Genomic DNA, 16,849 nt, shown 5'->3' on the forward strand with positions numbered 1-16,849 from the left:
ATGATAACCACTAGGCACATGTAACTATTGAGCACTTGACATATACCTTGCACAACTGAGAAATAAAATTTTTATTATTTAATTTTAATTCATTTAAATTTAAATAGCTACCTGAGGCTAGTGGCTACCATATTGAAAGACATAGGTCTAGTGTCTACCAATAAATTTCTCATTCTTTATCACTCAGTGGGTCTGTTTCTCTGGTTGAATCCTGACTGACAGAGGCAGCAACTGGTGACTGGGTGGGGAAGAGCATGTAGACAGAAAGCCAGCATAGTAGGAACAACAGGGCTGGTGAAAAGCCACCAGGGGAGGCTCACCAACCTGCCCCTGTTGAACTTCTTACATGAGAAAAAGAGAAGGCTCCTGGTTTGCCCTGTTGGGAAGCCCACCCCCATTCCAATCCTGAGGCCAAAATGAACAATGGGAGCTAAAGTATCTGTGGGGAGCGGGTAGACTCTAGTGAGGTGTGCTTTTCTGCAATCTCTCCTCTGCTCCAACGTGATGAATTTTTTCCCTTGCTAGTTTCCTATGCAAATCCTTCCACCTTTCTCTCCTCCTCCTTTTCCCGACGTGATTAAGACCTTCCTTGTAGAACACAATTACTCCTGTCTGTCACACTGGACTTTTTTTGGGTCACACATAAGCCCATTTTCACGACTCTGCAAGTATGACAGTAGATGGTAAGCAACCATTTTTTGTCAGCTGCAGTCTCTTATCCTGACCACTTACCCAATAAACTTTACCAGGAATGGGTCTTGCCAGATAGGCCACGGTTAACTGTGAAAAAATTAATAGCTCAAGGAGAGAACAGTGTGCGGTAGTGAAAGCTGTGTCCACAAACAATTCTCCACAAGTACAAGAATCTTCTTTTTTCTTTTTAAAAGAAATGGTTGCCTAAACAAGTGGTTGGTTAGCCGTGATGGTGTTGGCATAGGAAAAGGCGAAATGCTGGCAACCCAACACAAGCGATGGTGCAACAGGCAGCTCAGGGGCATGCACGGTGTGGTTGCTGGGATGGACGCGCTGGCTTTCCACTTCCTCCCAGTGTGGGTCCCGCCCTCTTAGTGTATCTTCCTGCGAATATTAAAAAGAAGATAAAGAACATATTGGTCTTATTCCAAGTTGTCCTTGGTGTCTGTTACTCCCTTCTCTTTAACAACTCACGGGACTGGGTTTTCCTGACTTCTCTCTTTTTTGGTGATTAGCTTTGCTTTCCCCGTGGCTGCCTTCCATCCTTCTGCAAGGGCTAAACACTTCCTAGAGGAGGCGAGGCGACTGGGCGGCTTCGAGCACCCAAACTCCGGGGAGCGGAGCAAGAAACACCCCTCCGGCTGGACGCAGGCCTCTTGCCTGGCGGCGTTGCTAGCCAGTACGGGGACCCTCTCCCTCCCCACTCCCCGCCGGCACTACTAGCAGTGCCCCGGGGCATCTCGTGGGCGCCTGTCCCAGGACACCTGTAACTCTGAGCCCAGCACGCACGGCGGGGAGGAGGAGGCAGCAGCCCCCTAGGCACTCGGCGGGCGCAGGTCGGAGGAGCCTCCAGCGCTGGCCGGATGCTGCAGCGGAGCTGCCTCTCCGGCAGCTGCGGGAGACCCGGTCCAGCCAGCCCTCGGGAGCGCCGGGGCCGGAAGGGGGTTCTGGATTTCGATCCCTCCCCTTTTCTCTCTGGGTCCCGGAGCGCTCCGGCTGTCAGACCCTCCTGCCTGGTGGAAGCCGGGAGAAGAGGACACGTCCTTGCTCCCGGCACCCCACCATGGACAATACCTCCAATGACTCCCGCTTCGAGGACTGCGAGACTCGAAAGTGGCTCCCTTCGGGCGAAAGCCCAGCCATCAGCTCCGTGATGTTCTCGGCCGGGGTACTGGGGAACCTCATAGCGCTGGCGCTGCTGGCGCGCCGCTGGCTGGGGGATGCGGGGCGCAGCGCCTGCCGCGGGAACTCCCTCTCCTTGTTCCACGTGCTGGTGACCGAGCTGGTGTTCACCGACCTGCTCGGGACCTGCCTCATCAGCCCCGTGGTGCTGGCTTCCTACGCGCGGAACCAGACCCTGGTGGCACTGGCGCCGGAGAGCCGTGCGTGCACCTACTTCGCCTTTGCCATGACCTTCTTCAGCTTGGCCACGATGCTCATGCTCTTTGCCATGGCCCTGGAGCGCTACCTAGCCATCGGGCACCCCTACTTCTACCAGCGCCACGTCCAGCGCCGCAGCGGCCTGGCAGTGCTGCCGGCCATCTACGCAGTCTCCCTGCTCTTTTGCTCTCTGCCGCTGTTGGCCTCCGAGCAGTACGTCCAGTATTGCCCTGGGACGTGGTGCTTCCTCAAGCACGGGAGCACCGCGTACCTGCAGCTGTACGCCACCCTGCTGCTGCTCCTCATCGTGGCGGTGCTCGCTTGCAACATCAGTGTCATCGTCAACCTCATCCGCATGTACCGCCGGAGCAGGAGAAGCCGCTGTGGACCCTCCGTGGGCAGCGGTCGGGGAGGCCCTGCGACCCGCAGGAGAGGGGAAAGGATGTCCATGGCGGAGGAGACAGACCACCTTATTCTCCTTGCTATTATGACCATCACTTTCGCCGTCTGCTCCTTGCCTTTCACAGTAAGTCACTCACTTTGTTTCCACAGACCAGCTCTGCGCAGCCTTCTCACACGCTCTCTCACTTCCACCCTTTCCACTGCCACACAAACTTTCACAACTTGTAAACATGTGTCCTAATCTATCGACTTCCCCTGTTGCTTCTCACCTTTCCCCACTTCCTTTCTCCACTAACCCTGGCGCATGGGCCTCTCTAGGTTAGTGTTTCCCCGTACAGTAATACAGTCCCACTGACAGGGAGCCTTGGCACTCACTAAGCCAGCCAAGCTCTCCATCCTGGGATCAAAGGCCTGTTATTAGTGTCCCTTCCTTCACCGCACCCGCCCCCCCCCCCCACCACCAACTAGCTTGGCTTAGCACCTGAGGAGGAGGCAGCCGCTTCCCCTCTGCGTGGTTGACAAGTACAATCTGACTCCTCTGAGCCGCATTTTGCCTCCTGGTACCCCCTTCCCACACACTAGTCCTAGTCTCCATAACTGCCTGCTGTTTCTTCCAGGGTAAAACGTGGTACCTAACCCATAGCTGCCATTGAGAATGGTTCGGGGGGAGAAGGGTCCCTGTTGCAGAACTCCAGAATGTTCATTATTTGTCCTCAAAGTTCCAGAAACACCTTCAAGTTTACGGGCTTTCTAAATTACATATTGGTAGTGTAACTCTTTGTGGCCATGAAAAGTCATAATACAATAGGTCTAATGATAATTAGAGGAAAGGCTGGTTGCTCGGAGTAACCCCTTGGTGAGCTTTTGAAATCCCTCTAGAGGAGGCATTTGCACTCTTACACTCTTCTGGATGTCACCGTCAGGAATGTATACAGGTGCTCTTCAGCTTATAATTGGGCACTTTCATTAGCACAACACTGCAATAGGAATGGCTGGTCCAGCTCAGGGATGGGAGAGGTAGGCAAGTTCAACACTTGCCAAGACCCGCAGGCCAGAGCCTGTCTGGAGAACTGAAGGGCAGGAGCCTGGGTACTGGGATGGGTGCTGTCCTGGTGCAGAGCAACTTCAGGAGTTAGTTCTGCGAAGCTGTGAGTTTGAGCCGGACAGAGCCAGGGATATGTCTGAGGGTGGGCTGGCCTCTTAAGAAGACGTGGGAACTGGAAGTTTGGGCAGCTCCACTTCATAATCTTCAGCATAACAAGACTGACCCTGCAGGGAGTAAGTAGTTGTCAGTGATTCCCACTTGCCACAATCTTGTAGGAAAAAAAAAAGCGAATGGACAGTGCCTGCCATTATAGCTGGTCTGACCTGTAGAAACCGAGGAAGTAACTATCTTACTTCCCACTGTCATCATTGGCTTTGATTATATTCATATGCTCATCCTCAGTGGTGGGAAAGAACACAGGGTTCTAAAAGCCCGGATATGACCCTCCCCTGCCCCAAATTAACTCATTTTCTTAGCTATATTTTCTTGTTGCTGGTTCCCACTGTCCGCACACTTCAACCCCACCCTCTGTTAGGGCGGAAGCTAAGTGGAATCAGTAAGTTACACTTCGGGGAGAACGAGATGGGGTGTGTACAATGTACCACGTTATTAAATGAAGTAGGATTGTGGGAGGCTGCGACTCCATTCCACTCACACCCAGGAAGTTTGTGCAACAGAAATGCTGTGATGTAGAAACCAACGTGGCTTCTATGGGTTTGTTTTGTTTCACCCACAGGACGTTGAGATTATGTCAGGAGTTAAATCAACTTTTGGGGGTTGGGACTGGATGCAGAATACGTATCTATGAAAGAAAGCATTTCAAATACCACTAAACAATTTAGAATTCAACTTAGGAGTCATAAATCATCTCTGTATTGTGTTGGACAAGTAGGCCTTAAGATATCATTGGGATTTTATTCATTTATTTATTTATTATTTGTGAGTGTGTATATAAAAATATCCCTGATCCTCAGCTACTTAAACAGCCTAGGAATGGGCTCTGATGAGAAATTTAGGAACTGATCTGTTGTATAGACTGTATTTTTAAAAATACAGGTAGTGATTTTCAATAGGTTCCCCTCTTTTTAAGTACATTTGCCTTTTATCATGAAGACTCCAACATCAATATGTTAATTTTCAAATATATGTATATTTTGCATACTTGAGTGTATATGAATACACACACACACACACACACACACACACACACACACTTCCCCCCTTCATTTAATATTAAGCCAGGGGCAGATCCAGAGTTGCTGCTATGAAGGGACGTAGAGCTAGAAGTCTGGTTAGAAGGAGTAGGGGAGTAAGAGGTTCGCTCTGAAGCTGTGTTTTTATTTAAAGAGCCTGTGTATGGCATGGGGGGGCAGAGCTAGATGAAGATTGTTTTGTCAGTGGATTCTTGGTATTTGTTAGTGTCTTCGTTTACACAGCACTTCAAAGCCTGTGGAATGCTGTACTACCTCAATTTAAGTTCTTTCTTGGAGGGCTTAGCTGATAATTCAAACTCATGACCACTGTTTGATGCATACATTCTGCTATTGCAAAATGCTTGCCATGTGCCCTGTGGGATACTGTCCCCCCATGTATTTTTGGCTTATTGGTCCACCCTAAACCTGTGATCAGAAATTGCGGGCACCAATCTCCCGCCTAAGGAGGGCCTCACTTCCACACCTCCTAACGGCAAAGGCTTGTGGTTGCCTTCAAACACTTTTCTGTTCCTCTCACGGAGCACATGCAGACCCACAGAAATGCAGTATGAGCCGCAAATGTGAACCACATACAGAATTTAAAATTTTCTAGAAGCCACACAATAAAGATTAAAAAGAAACATTCATTTTAATCAATATATTTAACTCAATGTATACAAAATATCATCAATTTAAAATGTACTCAAGGTAAAAAAAAAGTTATTAATGAGCTATTCCAACTAATTTTTCCCTTGCATCCCAGAAAATACTGGCAAGTGACCCTGTCTCAGCCTGGTCCTGCCAGAGCTGCTTTCTGTGTCTCCTAACAGTGGTCCAGCAAGAAAGAGAGTGCCCAGTGGGATGCCTGCTTATTCCAGCACTTCAGGAGTGGGGGGAGGAGGAGAGTGGGGATTTAGGAAACCTGAAACTACTAACGTTGTTGTCCCAAAGTGTGGGCAGGTTAGAATTACTACATCCTCCAAGAATCCCAGTCTAGGACTTTCAAAGTCTGAAAATTGAAACCATCAAAATGTAAAATACCCAGAGGCCTGTAATGAAGTCAGATTCAACCTCAAAATCATTATTATCATCATCAAAATGGCTAACATTTTTGAGTGGTAATTTTTACATACACTAACCTATTGTCTTCACAACAACCTGTGAAATAGATGGTATTATTATTTCCATTCTATGGGTGAGGCAATTAGCTTACCCTGGGTCCCACAGCTGGTAAGTGTTGGAGCAAGCATTCAAAGCCAGGCAGTTTAAGCACAGAGCTTATGCATGTAACCACTATACTATCAGAGAGAAAGTGCTTATTGCAAGGTAACATAGGAGAAAATCAGTTCAAGATTTCAAAGAGAATTATGAAGATGTTATAAGTATCAGGACCACTTTGCCCATTAATTCCAATTTGTGCGCTTTAAAAATAAAATGGCAAAGACCTTTTACTCCGTATTGGATCAAGGGGCCTGAGCTGGGGCCAAGTGTGTAAGTTCCTTTTTACTTCTCCACAGATCTGTGAATTAAAAGGCTGAGACTGAGATTTAAGGAGATTGGCTAATGTAAATGATGCTTAAATTAAGAAATAATCAGGTGTGGCCCAGTGGATTGAGCACCAGCCTGCAAACCAAAGGTCAACCGTTCAATTCCCAGTCAGGGAATTGAATGCCAGGTCCCCAGTAGGGGGCATGTGAGAAGCAACCATACGTTGATGTTTCTCTCCCTCTCTTCCCCTCTGTCTAAAAATAAATAAACAGATTTTTTAAATTAAGAAATAATCAGGCTACCCCTCATGTAAAATCTTCCATTGTTACCACAAAACATTTCTTAAGTGATTTTTTAAAAAGGCATGAGTTGTTTATGAAATGACATTACCTTGGCTGTCCAATATGAAATCATGCATGAGACCAACAACATATTCTAAACTCTTTATGCACTAAAGGAATATTGTATAAATTAATAAATTCGTCCTTATGTTAATCAACTGTTGTCATCATTTCACAGAGATAAATAGAAACTTTCTTCAAGAAATGGATCAGAACGCAGGAAATATATCAGGCCCCCTTCTTGTCTCAGATACTGTTTTGTCTTCATTCCCAACCATTTCTCACTACTTTACTAGTAATTGTCAGTAACTCCTGGTCTTTTAACCTGCTTTCCACATGCCATTAGGATAAAGTGCTTATGCATTTTATTCACTTCTAAAATTTCAAGAGCAAACCAGTGACTCATTCTAAAAATTTCTTCAGGTTTAGAAATTCTTTAGGGCTATATTTTTCAGGTAAACCTGATTAGTGGAAATCTGATCTTTGTAATACAGGCCAAACTCAAGTAAACAATACTGCAGTTTCCTGTTCGTTCCTGGTACTCGTTATGACATGAATGGGGGTTGTAAAACTGACATAAAATTGACCAGTTACATACATGGAAAATATCAGAATTCTAGTACGAATGAAAGAGCAATCTAGAAATCTCTATGCATAACCATAATGAACTTTGCTTGGTGATGTTTTAAGTTAATATCCATTTACTACTGGAAGGTCATTTATCATTCATGCATCATTAATGATGTGTTTTGGGATTGTCGAAATAGTTTTCATGCACATTATTTATTTTTCCTTTTTATTGAATTTATTGGGGTGACACTGGTTAACAAAAATTATACAGGTTTCAGTTGCACCATTCCACAACACATCATCTGTACACAAATACAATACTTTTTAAAAATTATTTATTTATTTATTTTAGAGAGGGGAAGGAAGGGAGAAAGAAAGGGAGAGAAACATCAGCGTGTGGTTGCCTCTCACGTGCCCCTTGTTTGGGACCTGGCCTGCAACCCAGGCATGTGCCCTGACTGGGAATCGAACCGGCGATCTTTTGGTTTGCAGGATAGTGCTCAGTCCACTGAGCCACATCAGGCTCAATCCACAATACTCTTTTTTTTTTGGTAATTGTTGTTCAAGTACAGTTTTCTGCTTTTTACCCTCATCCCAGCCCACCCCACAGACTACAAAATACTTTGTAAGAGAAAAAAATTTCCTATATCAGTGTTTTCACATGACATCCTTTCCTTTACCCTTTGATATTATAAAATGGTGGTTGTGAATAAAGACACAATTACACTGAGGATTTTTCATTTGAACAGCAAAAACCATAGTCCTCTCCCCAAAAGAGAAGTTGTGTGTTAACGTCTCCACCCTTGGAAGTGTTGATCATCACTGCTTTTTCCGATGATTAAGACATCAGCTTAGAGAAAAACAGCTTAGGGATGATATATCTCTGTTTTGGTTTTACAAGAGGCTATCACAGTATTGAGGTTTTTAAAGAAAAAGAACAGAAATAGTATGTGATTGGTCTCTGAAGACTCTGTTTCAGGAAGGCAATCAACAAGTCTCTTTTCACCTAAAGGCTTAAGATTTAGTTAATCTGCAACCTGATCTCTTTAGTTTCCAAGGCTTCCCCTGTCTTCTCCTGTGAAGTTTCAGATCACCACTCCCCATCCTTACCTTGAGCTCAGCTTTCTTGTGCCTCAAATTATATTAAGGTCTGCCAAGCCTCATTTTTTCTCAAACCTAAAATTGCTCCCCTCTAACAGAAAACTAGACTGAAGACTTCTACAGTTGGGACATATGAGTGATGGGATGGGCCAAGGGTCAGGTAGTGCATTCAGGGCAGGCTGACACTTCCTGCAAACCTGCCCTCTGTGTCAGCGAGCGAGCGCAGAAATCATTTGCAAAATCTTGTGTTTATGTGAGTTCTGGGGAGATGGTTCAGGGCATCCAACATTTTCTCAGAGGGTTTAGAGCCACCACTCTGGAATACACAGGCCCAGAGCTCTAAACCTTAGCATTAACTGTTTTGTGTCTGGCCCCGGGATTGCCTGGAGCACAACACAGGGGACACTCTTCAGTACCAGAGCCACAGCTATGCCCCACTCTTTCCTTCTGAAGGGAATTGGGCTTCTGTTCCCTCTACCACAAACCACCTATGATTTGGGGAAGAATTTCTTTAAAATATCAAATACCCCATGAAATTTGTTTTTAAAGAATGAGTTGCGCAAAGCCTATAGCCAAGGTACTTACTAATGCCTTTCACCAGGGAGATCAACACACACAATCTCTGCCTGCAGTTTAGATGTGGAAAGTGGGAGAAAGAAAAGCATCAAGAAAGCCAAGTAGCTACTTAGATGCAGCCATGGTTCTTAACAGGAACAGTGTTGCCCATAAACCTTGCTGACACCTTCAAAAAGCTGTCTCCTGTGGACCTAGTCAGTGGTGAATTTTATATGAGGCTTTACATCGTAGACTTGCAACAGAGTAGTGGCGGAAAGGAAAATTTGGGTCCCACTGCTTGAGCGTGACTCTGTTGCTCCCCTGCTTACCTGGGGCATGATCTGGGACAAGGCAACTAATCTTCTCCAGGGGTGTCCAACCTGCAGCCTGCGGGGCCGTGTGCGGCTTAGAATGGCTATGAATGTGGCCCAACACGGAAATCGTACATTTACTTAAAACATGAGATTTTTTGTTATCATGTGCCACAATGTATTTAGGGTATGGCCCAGGACAGCTCTTCTCCCAGTGTGGCCCAGAGGTGCCAAAAGGTTGGACGCCCCTGTAAGCCTTGGTTTCCTCCTTACTAAAATGGGAATGATAATATTTTGCTGGTTCAAGTAAGGATTAAATAAAATAAGACTTATAAATTGCTTAGCACCATGCCTGGCACACATAGGTATTTAGTAAAAATTAGCTGCTATCTCCATGGGGATTCAATTTCTAAGGGAAAATCAGATTGCATGTTAATGATCAGGAATTCTGGAAGCTCAAAGTCATTTGTTCGATTGGCCAGGTGTAAATGCATCTTTAGTTTTATTTCAGGCATTAGAATCCCATGGAGGGGTGGGAATAAACACCCGATACACACGTCACAGCCCAGATTTAATTAATCAAAGTCTCTGAGGGAGGGAGCAAGCCATCAGAATACTTTTAATGCTCTTTGGTAAATTTCAAAGAACTGCTAGATAAAGTTCCCATTTGCTTTTTTAAAAAGCTACTATGTGGTTGGTTATACTGCTGGTAGGAAAGTATCTCAAACAAATAGTGCCAACATGAAATTTTCTGTGGGAGACTGCAAGGATTGTATAAAAGATTAAAAAAACACCCCAACACTTATTTTCACTGTGCCGCTGTGTAGGCACCACAGTCTTAGTAAAGCCCTGCAGAGACAGCCTGGTCTAAGGAATTGAAACTCACTTGACTCACTTAGATTAGCACTTGGTATTTTTCTTATAGCAAATGTATTAGTAGGTGTACAAAAATATCTATAAATCCTACCAGTCTTTGAAGCAGAATATCATTAAAACATTAATTAATTGACTTATGTGCATGTGTCAGCCTTTAAGGAAAAACTAGAATTGGCCGGAGGGGGAGGAGAATGGAGAGTTAGTGTTACGTGGGTAGAGTTTCAGTTCGGGAAGATGAAGAGAGTTCATCTACTCCCCATCTGGAAGTACATGGTGGTGATGGTTGTTCTTCTGTTCTTTCATGTGATGGTCAGTCTGGTGTGGCCACAGGAGAAGACAAGAGAGTCTCAAGAAAACAAAGTCATCATACTCACAAGTCCTAGAAACAAGGACTGCACAAAACCCAGGGCCACATGGGAAAGGACAAATACAGGTCAGGAAGTGGTGGCAGTTGCTGGGAGGCGCCTGGGCCACAGCCCTTAATGGAGTTTCCAAGGGAAAAGCGAAGCAAGGCAGGGTGACCAGTGTAGGACTGGCTATTAAAGTCATTTAAGCAGGCTCGAAGCTGTAGTCCTGTTCTCCAGTCGCCTGGTACCAGGCCCTGGGGAGATTAAGGCAGAGCGAGGCTGAGCCTCTGGCTGTCTCCAAGAATTGGCTATCCCTGAAGGAGTAGTATAGAAGGTTTTTAGGATGTCAAAGCATTACAATGTATAGAAAATAAAAAAAATATAAACAATACAGTTGAACAACAATGTTAATGCACTTAATGGCACTGAGTTGTGCCATTGGTTAAATGGTTGAAATGTTTTGTTACATATATTTTGTAACAATTTAAAAGAGGCAGGGTCCACAAGATCAAAATGGTGAACTCAGGGCAAAAGACAAGACCCAATTTTTTTTTTTTAATGAGGAGGTAGGGGAAGAAGGAGAAGACAAAGGTCACGTCAAGAACTTAAGGACCACTGCAGTAGATCTCTTCTAAATGTAAAAGAAAAAATTGTTTTCTACAAAATACTGGCCAAGCTCCTGAAATTTTAACCATTTTCAAAAACCACCCAACGTGGTGGATAAAATGGAAAGGAAACAAATAGTACAGAATTGCTTCATCCTCTAAAACCATTTTTCACTTCTCACTGCTCTGTCACACTCCAAGGGGATCAGGAACTGAAACCCTGACGCATTTTCACGTGTGAAGCTGTGACATGGGAATCCCGAGCCCTTTCTACGCTGCCCACGTGGCCAGCCAGTGTAGTGTTACTGGGTTCTTTGGAACCTAGATTATAAACTCAGGCTTTTCTGCTACAAAATGCTCAGTTGTATGTGTATGTGTGTGTGTGTGTGGTGACCAATAGATTTTCATCAACTAGACTTATATACAATGTTATCCTGAATTTCGAAGTTCCAAAACCTCTCCTTAAAAGACACCGTATAAGTCCTGCATATTTCTCATCCAAAATAGTTCAGCTGCCAAGAAAATTATTGCCTACCCAACTTTCTCTTCTCTCTATAATCTAAGAAATCTACCGTCGCTTCTTCCTTTCCCTTACTCATCTGCCAAGTCCTGTCTCCATTCCCTACGCCAAGATTCTCTGGCATAAACACCTGTGGCTGCCAAACCTTGCTGCTCTTGTCCTCACATAAGCAACCTGAAGGTGCCTGCTCTTCTGCCTCCCTGCAATTTGCTTTGTATAGCCAGTTGTCGGGTGCCTACAGAGCAAGCAGGAGAGAGGGGAAGAAAAACATTCCTTCTTCTGGTGAAGAAGAGTGGAGGACAGAAGGATTAGCTTTCTAACTCAGGGGCTACCATTGGTAAGAAAGTCCCAGGAGCATTATAAAGAACCGCCTTAAGTGGCTGGGTGTGGTTTACATCTGTTTTCCTTTTTTCTGTAAACTGGGTGGCAGTGTTTGATCTTTATCAAGCATGTTATCTGACCCAAAAGTTGTGTTGCTCTCTAAGCATCTAAGGAATCCGATGAGAGCTAGTATACCAGTTTGAGAACACTGGTCAACATGTGAAGCTGTGTCCGCTTTCCGGTGTTTGGGGCATTGCTCTGAAGACCTTTGCTCTAATGTGGGTGACCGGGATGGAGCACCTGGTGAGCAGAGCACCGATGTCAAGGGAGCTGGGATTTGTGTCCTCACTCCAGCTCCCTGGGGTCCACCAAACAGCCCTGGGAACTTGGGCAAGTTGCTTAACTTCTCCACACCCAAGCGTCCTCACTGGCAAAACGGAGATAACTTACATTGTGGGGCACTTGTTACGTGAGCACTGTTTCCAGTAGCTTAAACATGTTGCTTCCTTTCATCCTCCCAACTAAGAAGGAGGTATTGTTGGCATCACCTATTTTACAGATATAACTGAAACACTAAGAAGTTAGTCTTTTACTTACGGTGCCAAAGCTCTGTGTGGAGCCTGATTCAAACCCAGGCAGTCCAGTGGCCGGAACCCGGGCTGTCCTGGGTACCTCTCACGCTGAATTGCGATAATTAAGTCAGATTAAGTATTTGGAAATAAACAGAGAATGCTGCTATTAACGTCCCTCAAGTTCACGTCTGCATCTGCCAAACAGAGATAACACTTATGTTTCAGAGTTTTTGCAAGGAAGAAACACATAGAAGAAGTGTGAGATTTTGCTATTCCCCTTTCACCCCCACCACAAACAAAACACATTTCTAAATTTTGAAAAACTGCATATGGTCTAAGCCTGTCCACTGCCGAGATGTAAAATTAACATCATTTCCCCCTTTTGCTTCTTACAGATTTTTGCATATATGAACGAAACCTCTTCCCGAAAAGAAAAGTGGGACCTCCAAGCGCTTAGATTTTTATCAATTAACTCAATAATCGACCCTTGGGTCTTTGCCATCCTGAGGCCCTCCGTCCTGAGACTAATGCGCTCAGTCCTCTGTTGTCGGATTTCATTAAGAGCACAAGATGCAACAGAAACTTCCTGTTCTACACGGTCGAATGCCAGTAAATAGACTGACCTTTGTGGACAATAGCTAAGAAGTGCTTAGTTAGCTAGCATCTGGAAGATCGTTTTGAAAGGCTTCCTTGGAGAAATGAAAAAAGTTAGTTTATAAACAAACTGAAGCTACCCTAATAAAACAGAGTAAGTAAACCAACATTTTAGCAGTGGTTGCGGCTGCAGACGTGCTGACAAGGAGGCACTTCCTGGAAGGTGTCAGAAGGAGATTTAAAAGCTTCCCCTGAAGCTTGTTACTGGGCTTTAGAGGAACCGAGGGCATTAAAGACCTGGTTGCCTTTTGATGGAAGCTTTCCTGCTGAATGAGAAAGCATGTGGTTTTGTAATTTGTTCAAAGCCTGAAATAGTTACTGTGTGTTTTCTATTTTAACCTTTTGTGGTACTGATGTTATAAGCACACAGTGTACGGTCAGACCAGATACACCTTCGTATGTATTCTCTAGGAAGTCGAGATGCTGAAGCAACCAAGCCTCGTGTTTCGTGATTGCTTAACAGATCCTTCCTTTGGACAGTAGGCTTGAAATTCACAGGCACTCTGTACTGCAATGTTTGTGTATGTGGGAGTGCTCTCTCATGGCTTACAGTATTACTCATAGAGGGGTAGGCCCAGCTTTTTCACTGGTCCTCTGGAAGCTGTGTCTCAAAGTGTCAGAGTATTTATTTTATAATGTGTATTGTGTTAATACTAATCAAGAAAACTGTTAAGAATTTTCCTCTCAAGAAGAAATAATAGACTATTAAGAGAGTTAATTCTGATTAGCACTCTTCATTCTGTTTCCAATGGAGGGTTTATGTGGCTATGTCTGAAGCCATGTATTAGGGTTAAAAACGGAAAAAACCTGGTCAGTTCTCCAGATACACTGGAACCACTTTAATGCTCATGTTGAGGCTATAACTAACATCTACTTTATAAGAGGATTGTGTTGTAGCAAAACTCATCTGCCTATATTTTTATCCAGGAAACACGGGTTGACTAATATTATATGGGAAATCATGTAACAGTGAGTCATATCTTCATATATTTCTAAATCTAAATGCTCGACATGGTGTAAACTCAGCATCAAAATATTTCGGTGAGTTTGCACTGGGTAATCATATCTTAGTTACTGTGTAAGCTCATCTGAAATGTCACAAAAATAAACTATGAAACAAAAGTTTGAAAATGGAATAGTACTTAATGAATTCCCCCAAATAACATTTTATAGTTAGTGTAGATATAATGTTTTTCCAATAAGATGTAAGTAGAAAAAAATGAACTTGGCAGGTTTTTCAAGTATGGTTGCAGAGCAAATCAGAGTGTAAAGTACTTGGTCTACAGGATTCTTTTCCTCCCAATATGCTCCTTACAACAGTAGAACCACCTTTTTTTTTTCAGTGAGTGTTATTACAGGCTAGCCATTATAAAAACAAAACTAAACAAAAACAAAAAGGGATGTTTGTTTTCTCCAGTCTCATTGACTTGCTTACGTAAAACCGTTTCTTATAAGTAGCTATCAAACTAGATGATCACTAAGAGTTTTTCCAGACCATTCTAGGCATCAGTGTGTTTTGACACAATCTATGTCAAATCAGGTCCTATTTTAAAAAGAATAAATAAATGATTTGCTTTTCTACCAGTTTAAACAAACCAGGCAAAATTTCACTTAACTAAGATCTGGACATGTAAGCAAATCTTCTCTGTCTAAAGTTAAGAAATTGTTCTAAATGGAACTAATTAAGCTTGTGGGTGATTTCTGTACAAACATTCTGAGGTTACTTGGAATGTGGAAGATTGATTTCTAGTATCAAATGGCTTTTTTCCTCCAAATGGAACTGTTATTTACAATCCTTCACCCCACCTCACCACCACCCCCCAAAATCTGGAATAATACCTGAAAACTTAAAATAGCAAACTTGGACATAATATCACTGGAAAACAAAATATAAGCGTTTAATCCATTTATTAAATAACTGGTAGATCTCTAGAGCTTTGTCTCTTAGTTTACCCTGTTTCTTGCCCTGTGTTAAAGAACTATTTTGTTTGCACTGATGTGTACACAGAAGGAATCGAAGATAAAAATCCTATGTAAGAGCCAATCACCTACTATGAATGGTAATTTGAAGGGAACAGAAAAAAATTACTAGGATTGGATATGTGACTATTTTCTTTAATCCCATCTCATCACATACTTGTTTAAGTTTACTGGGAATTTTCGGTGAAAGAAGTAAACACAGAACTTTGCCTGATATATTAAAGAAACAAATCATGATGAAAGAGGACCTAGATTTCATTCTTTGCCCCTGACAGTCAGTGGAATGAAAATGGATAAAGAAACTGTCACAGCTACTCACCTCAGAATGCCAGCCCTAACTTTAGCTGTCCAGAAATGGGCATAAGCAGTCTGTTCTGGGCCGAATTATTCTTGGATGGTTCACTGTGGCCCCAGGTCATCTTTCCCAGAAAGAACTGGGAATTTCTGGTAGTAAATTATGGCCTCGACTCTGCAACGATCCTATAGGGACCTGAGTTTGCCGAGGAGCTATAGAAAGCCTCTCTAGAAGATGTGAATCTCAAAGTGGTTTGAACCTAGAACAACCAAGAGCCAGACCAAAGCTCTAGACACAGCACCAGCACCAGATCACTAAGCTGGTAGAGGCCACAAGCCCTGAGGAGTAGGGAAGGGAAACCCAATCCACACCATCACATTCTCAGTGTGATTCAGTTGAACTTTTGACACCCCTGCCTGCTCCTGTTGGTGCGTGTTGAAAGAAGGATTGTCCTAGTGCTAATGTAACATCATTTTGGATTTTGAATCAAGGAAAAAAACAATGTATTCTGGTGTAGAATTTGATGACTTAGAGAGTCAGGCTAAGACAATTAGTTCGCACTTCAGCAGAGGTTTATTTATTTCACTTTGCCAAATGTGATAGTTTAAGCCAATCTAATGGTTTTCTGAATTGGACAAGGATCCCTACTTGAGCTGTTCACAGAGAGAGAAGCAATATGGTCTGCAAATGACTGGTTTATATATGTGCACTTACAATACCTACTGTATACAGTGGTGTTGCAGCTGGGATATCTGATGGCTTTATTCTGTCTTCGTCAAACACTTAACTCCACTGTATTTCTTTTCTGAGTGCACACTTATAACATACCTCCAATCACTAACAGCATTATAATAGATTTTTAAAAAAATTATAAAGCATTTTGATCACCTGAAATGAAATACACTATAGAAATATTATCTTAGCAATTCCCAAAAGCCATAGTCTAATTTATACATGGGACCAAGGCCATGTATTGAGCATTAATTTATATTTCAGAAAACTACTCTTTTTGTTTCTGGTAGATTGTGTGGCTTTTTTTTTATTATAAATGAATTTTTTTGATTATATTTTTTTACTTACTATAAAATATATGTACTATTAAAGGTCAGTTTGGGTGGTTTAATTTTGGAATTCATGTGTTTCATTTTTTAAACTCTACTAAGAGTCAAATATATCCGTGAGGATTCCAGCAGAAAGAGGTGGCACATTCCAGAGGGCTGCTGAGGGCTGTCCAACAAAAGGAATGTTTACAGACCCTGAGGTTTAGGGAATCAACAGGGGATAGCGAAGGATCCCTCACAAGCTGTTGTCACTCTTAGGCCAGAGGAGACAAGGGAGGAGCAGCAGCCTCTGGAAACCGGTGAGAGCTGCAGGGGGGTCCACCCAGCAGGAGCTATGGTCCCAAGTGGGGAAGCAGAGTTGCTGCCAAACCACAGGGAGGGCAGGAAGGAACTGCCTTCTGGAGCATCTCTCTTCCTCCTCACTATTCGTCTGCTGGTTTCTCCCATTGGCTAAACCCAACTGCAATCCAGAGAGTAAGAGGAACTTGGGGGATGCAGCCCGGGAAGCCCATGGTACAGGTGGAGAGTAGATTTAGATA

General features: G+C 43.6%; 1 protein-coding gene across 1 annotated transcript; it reads left to right on the plus strand.

Annotated features, from left to right (window-relative positions):
* The first annotated feature begins 1,345 nt into the window (after positions 1 to 1,345).
* On the plus strand, positions 1,346 to 15,524 carry PTGER2 (prostaglandin E receptor 2). The gene is made up of 2 exons (XM_037054311.1): positions 1,346 to 2,599; positions 12,716 to 15,524. The coding sequence occupies exons 1-2, from the start codon at positions 1,757 to 1,759 to the stop codon at positions 12,935 to 12,937; spliced, it is 1,065 nt and encodes a 354-aa protein (XP_036910206.1). The 5' UTR covers positions 1,346 to 1,756; the 3' UTR covers positions 12,938 to 15,524.
* Positions 15,525 to 16,849: the final 1,325 nt, after the last annotated feature.

This window comes from Sturnira hondurensis, unplaced genomic scaffold (assembly GCF_014824575.4).
Source record: "Sturnira hondurensis isolate 20B ecotype Veracruz unplaced genomic scaffold, ASM1482457v3 Scaffold0008196, whole genome shotgun sequence".
Classification (NCBI taxonomy): domain Eukaryota; kingdom Metazoa; phylum Chordata; class Mammalia; order Chiroptera; family Phyllostomidae; genus Sturnira; species Sturnira hondurensis.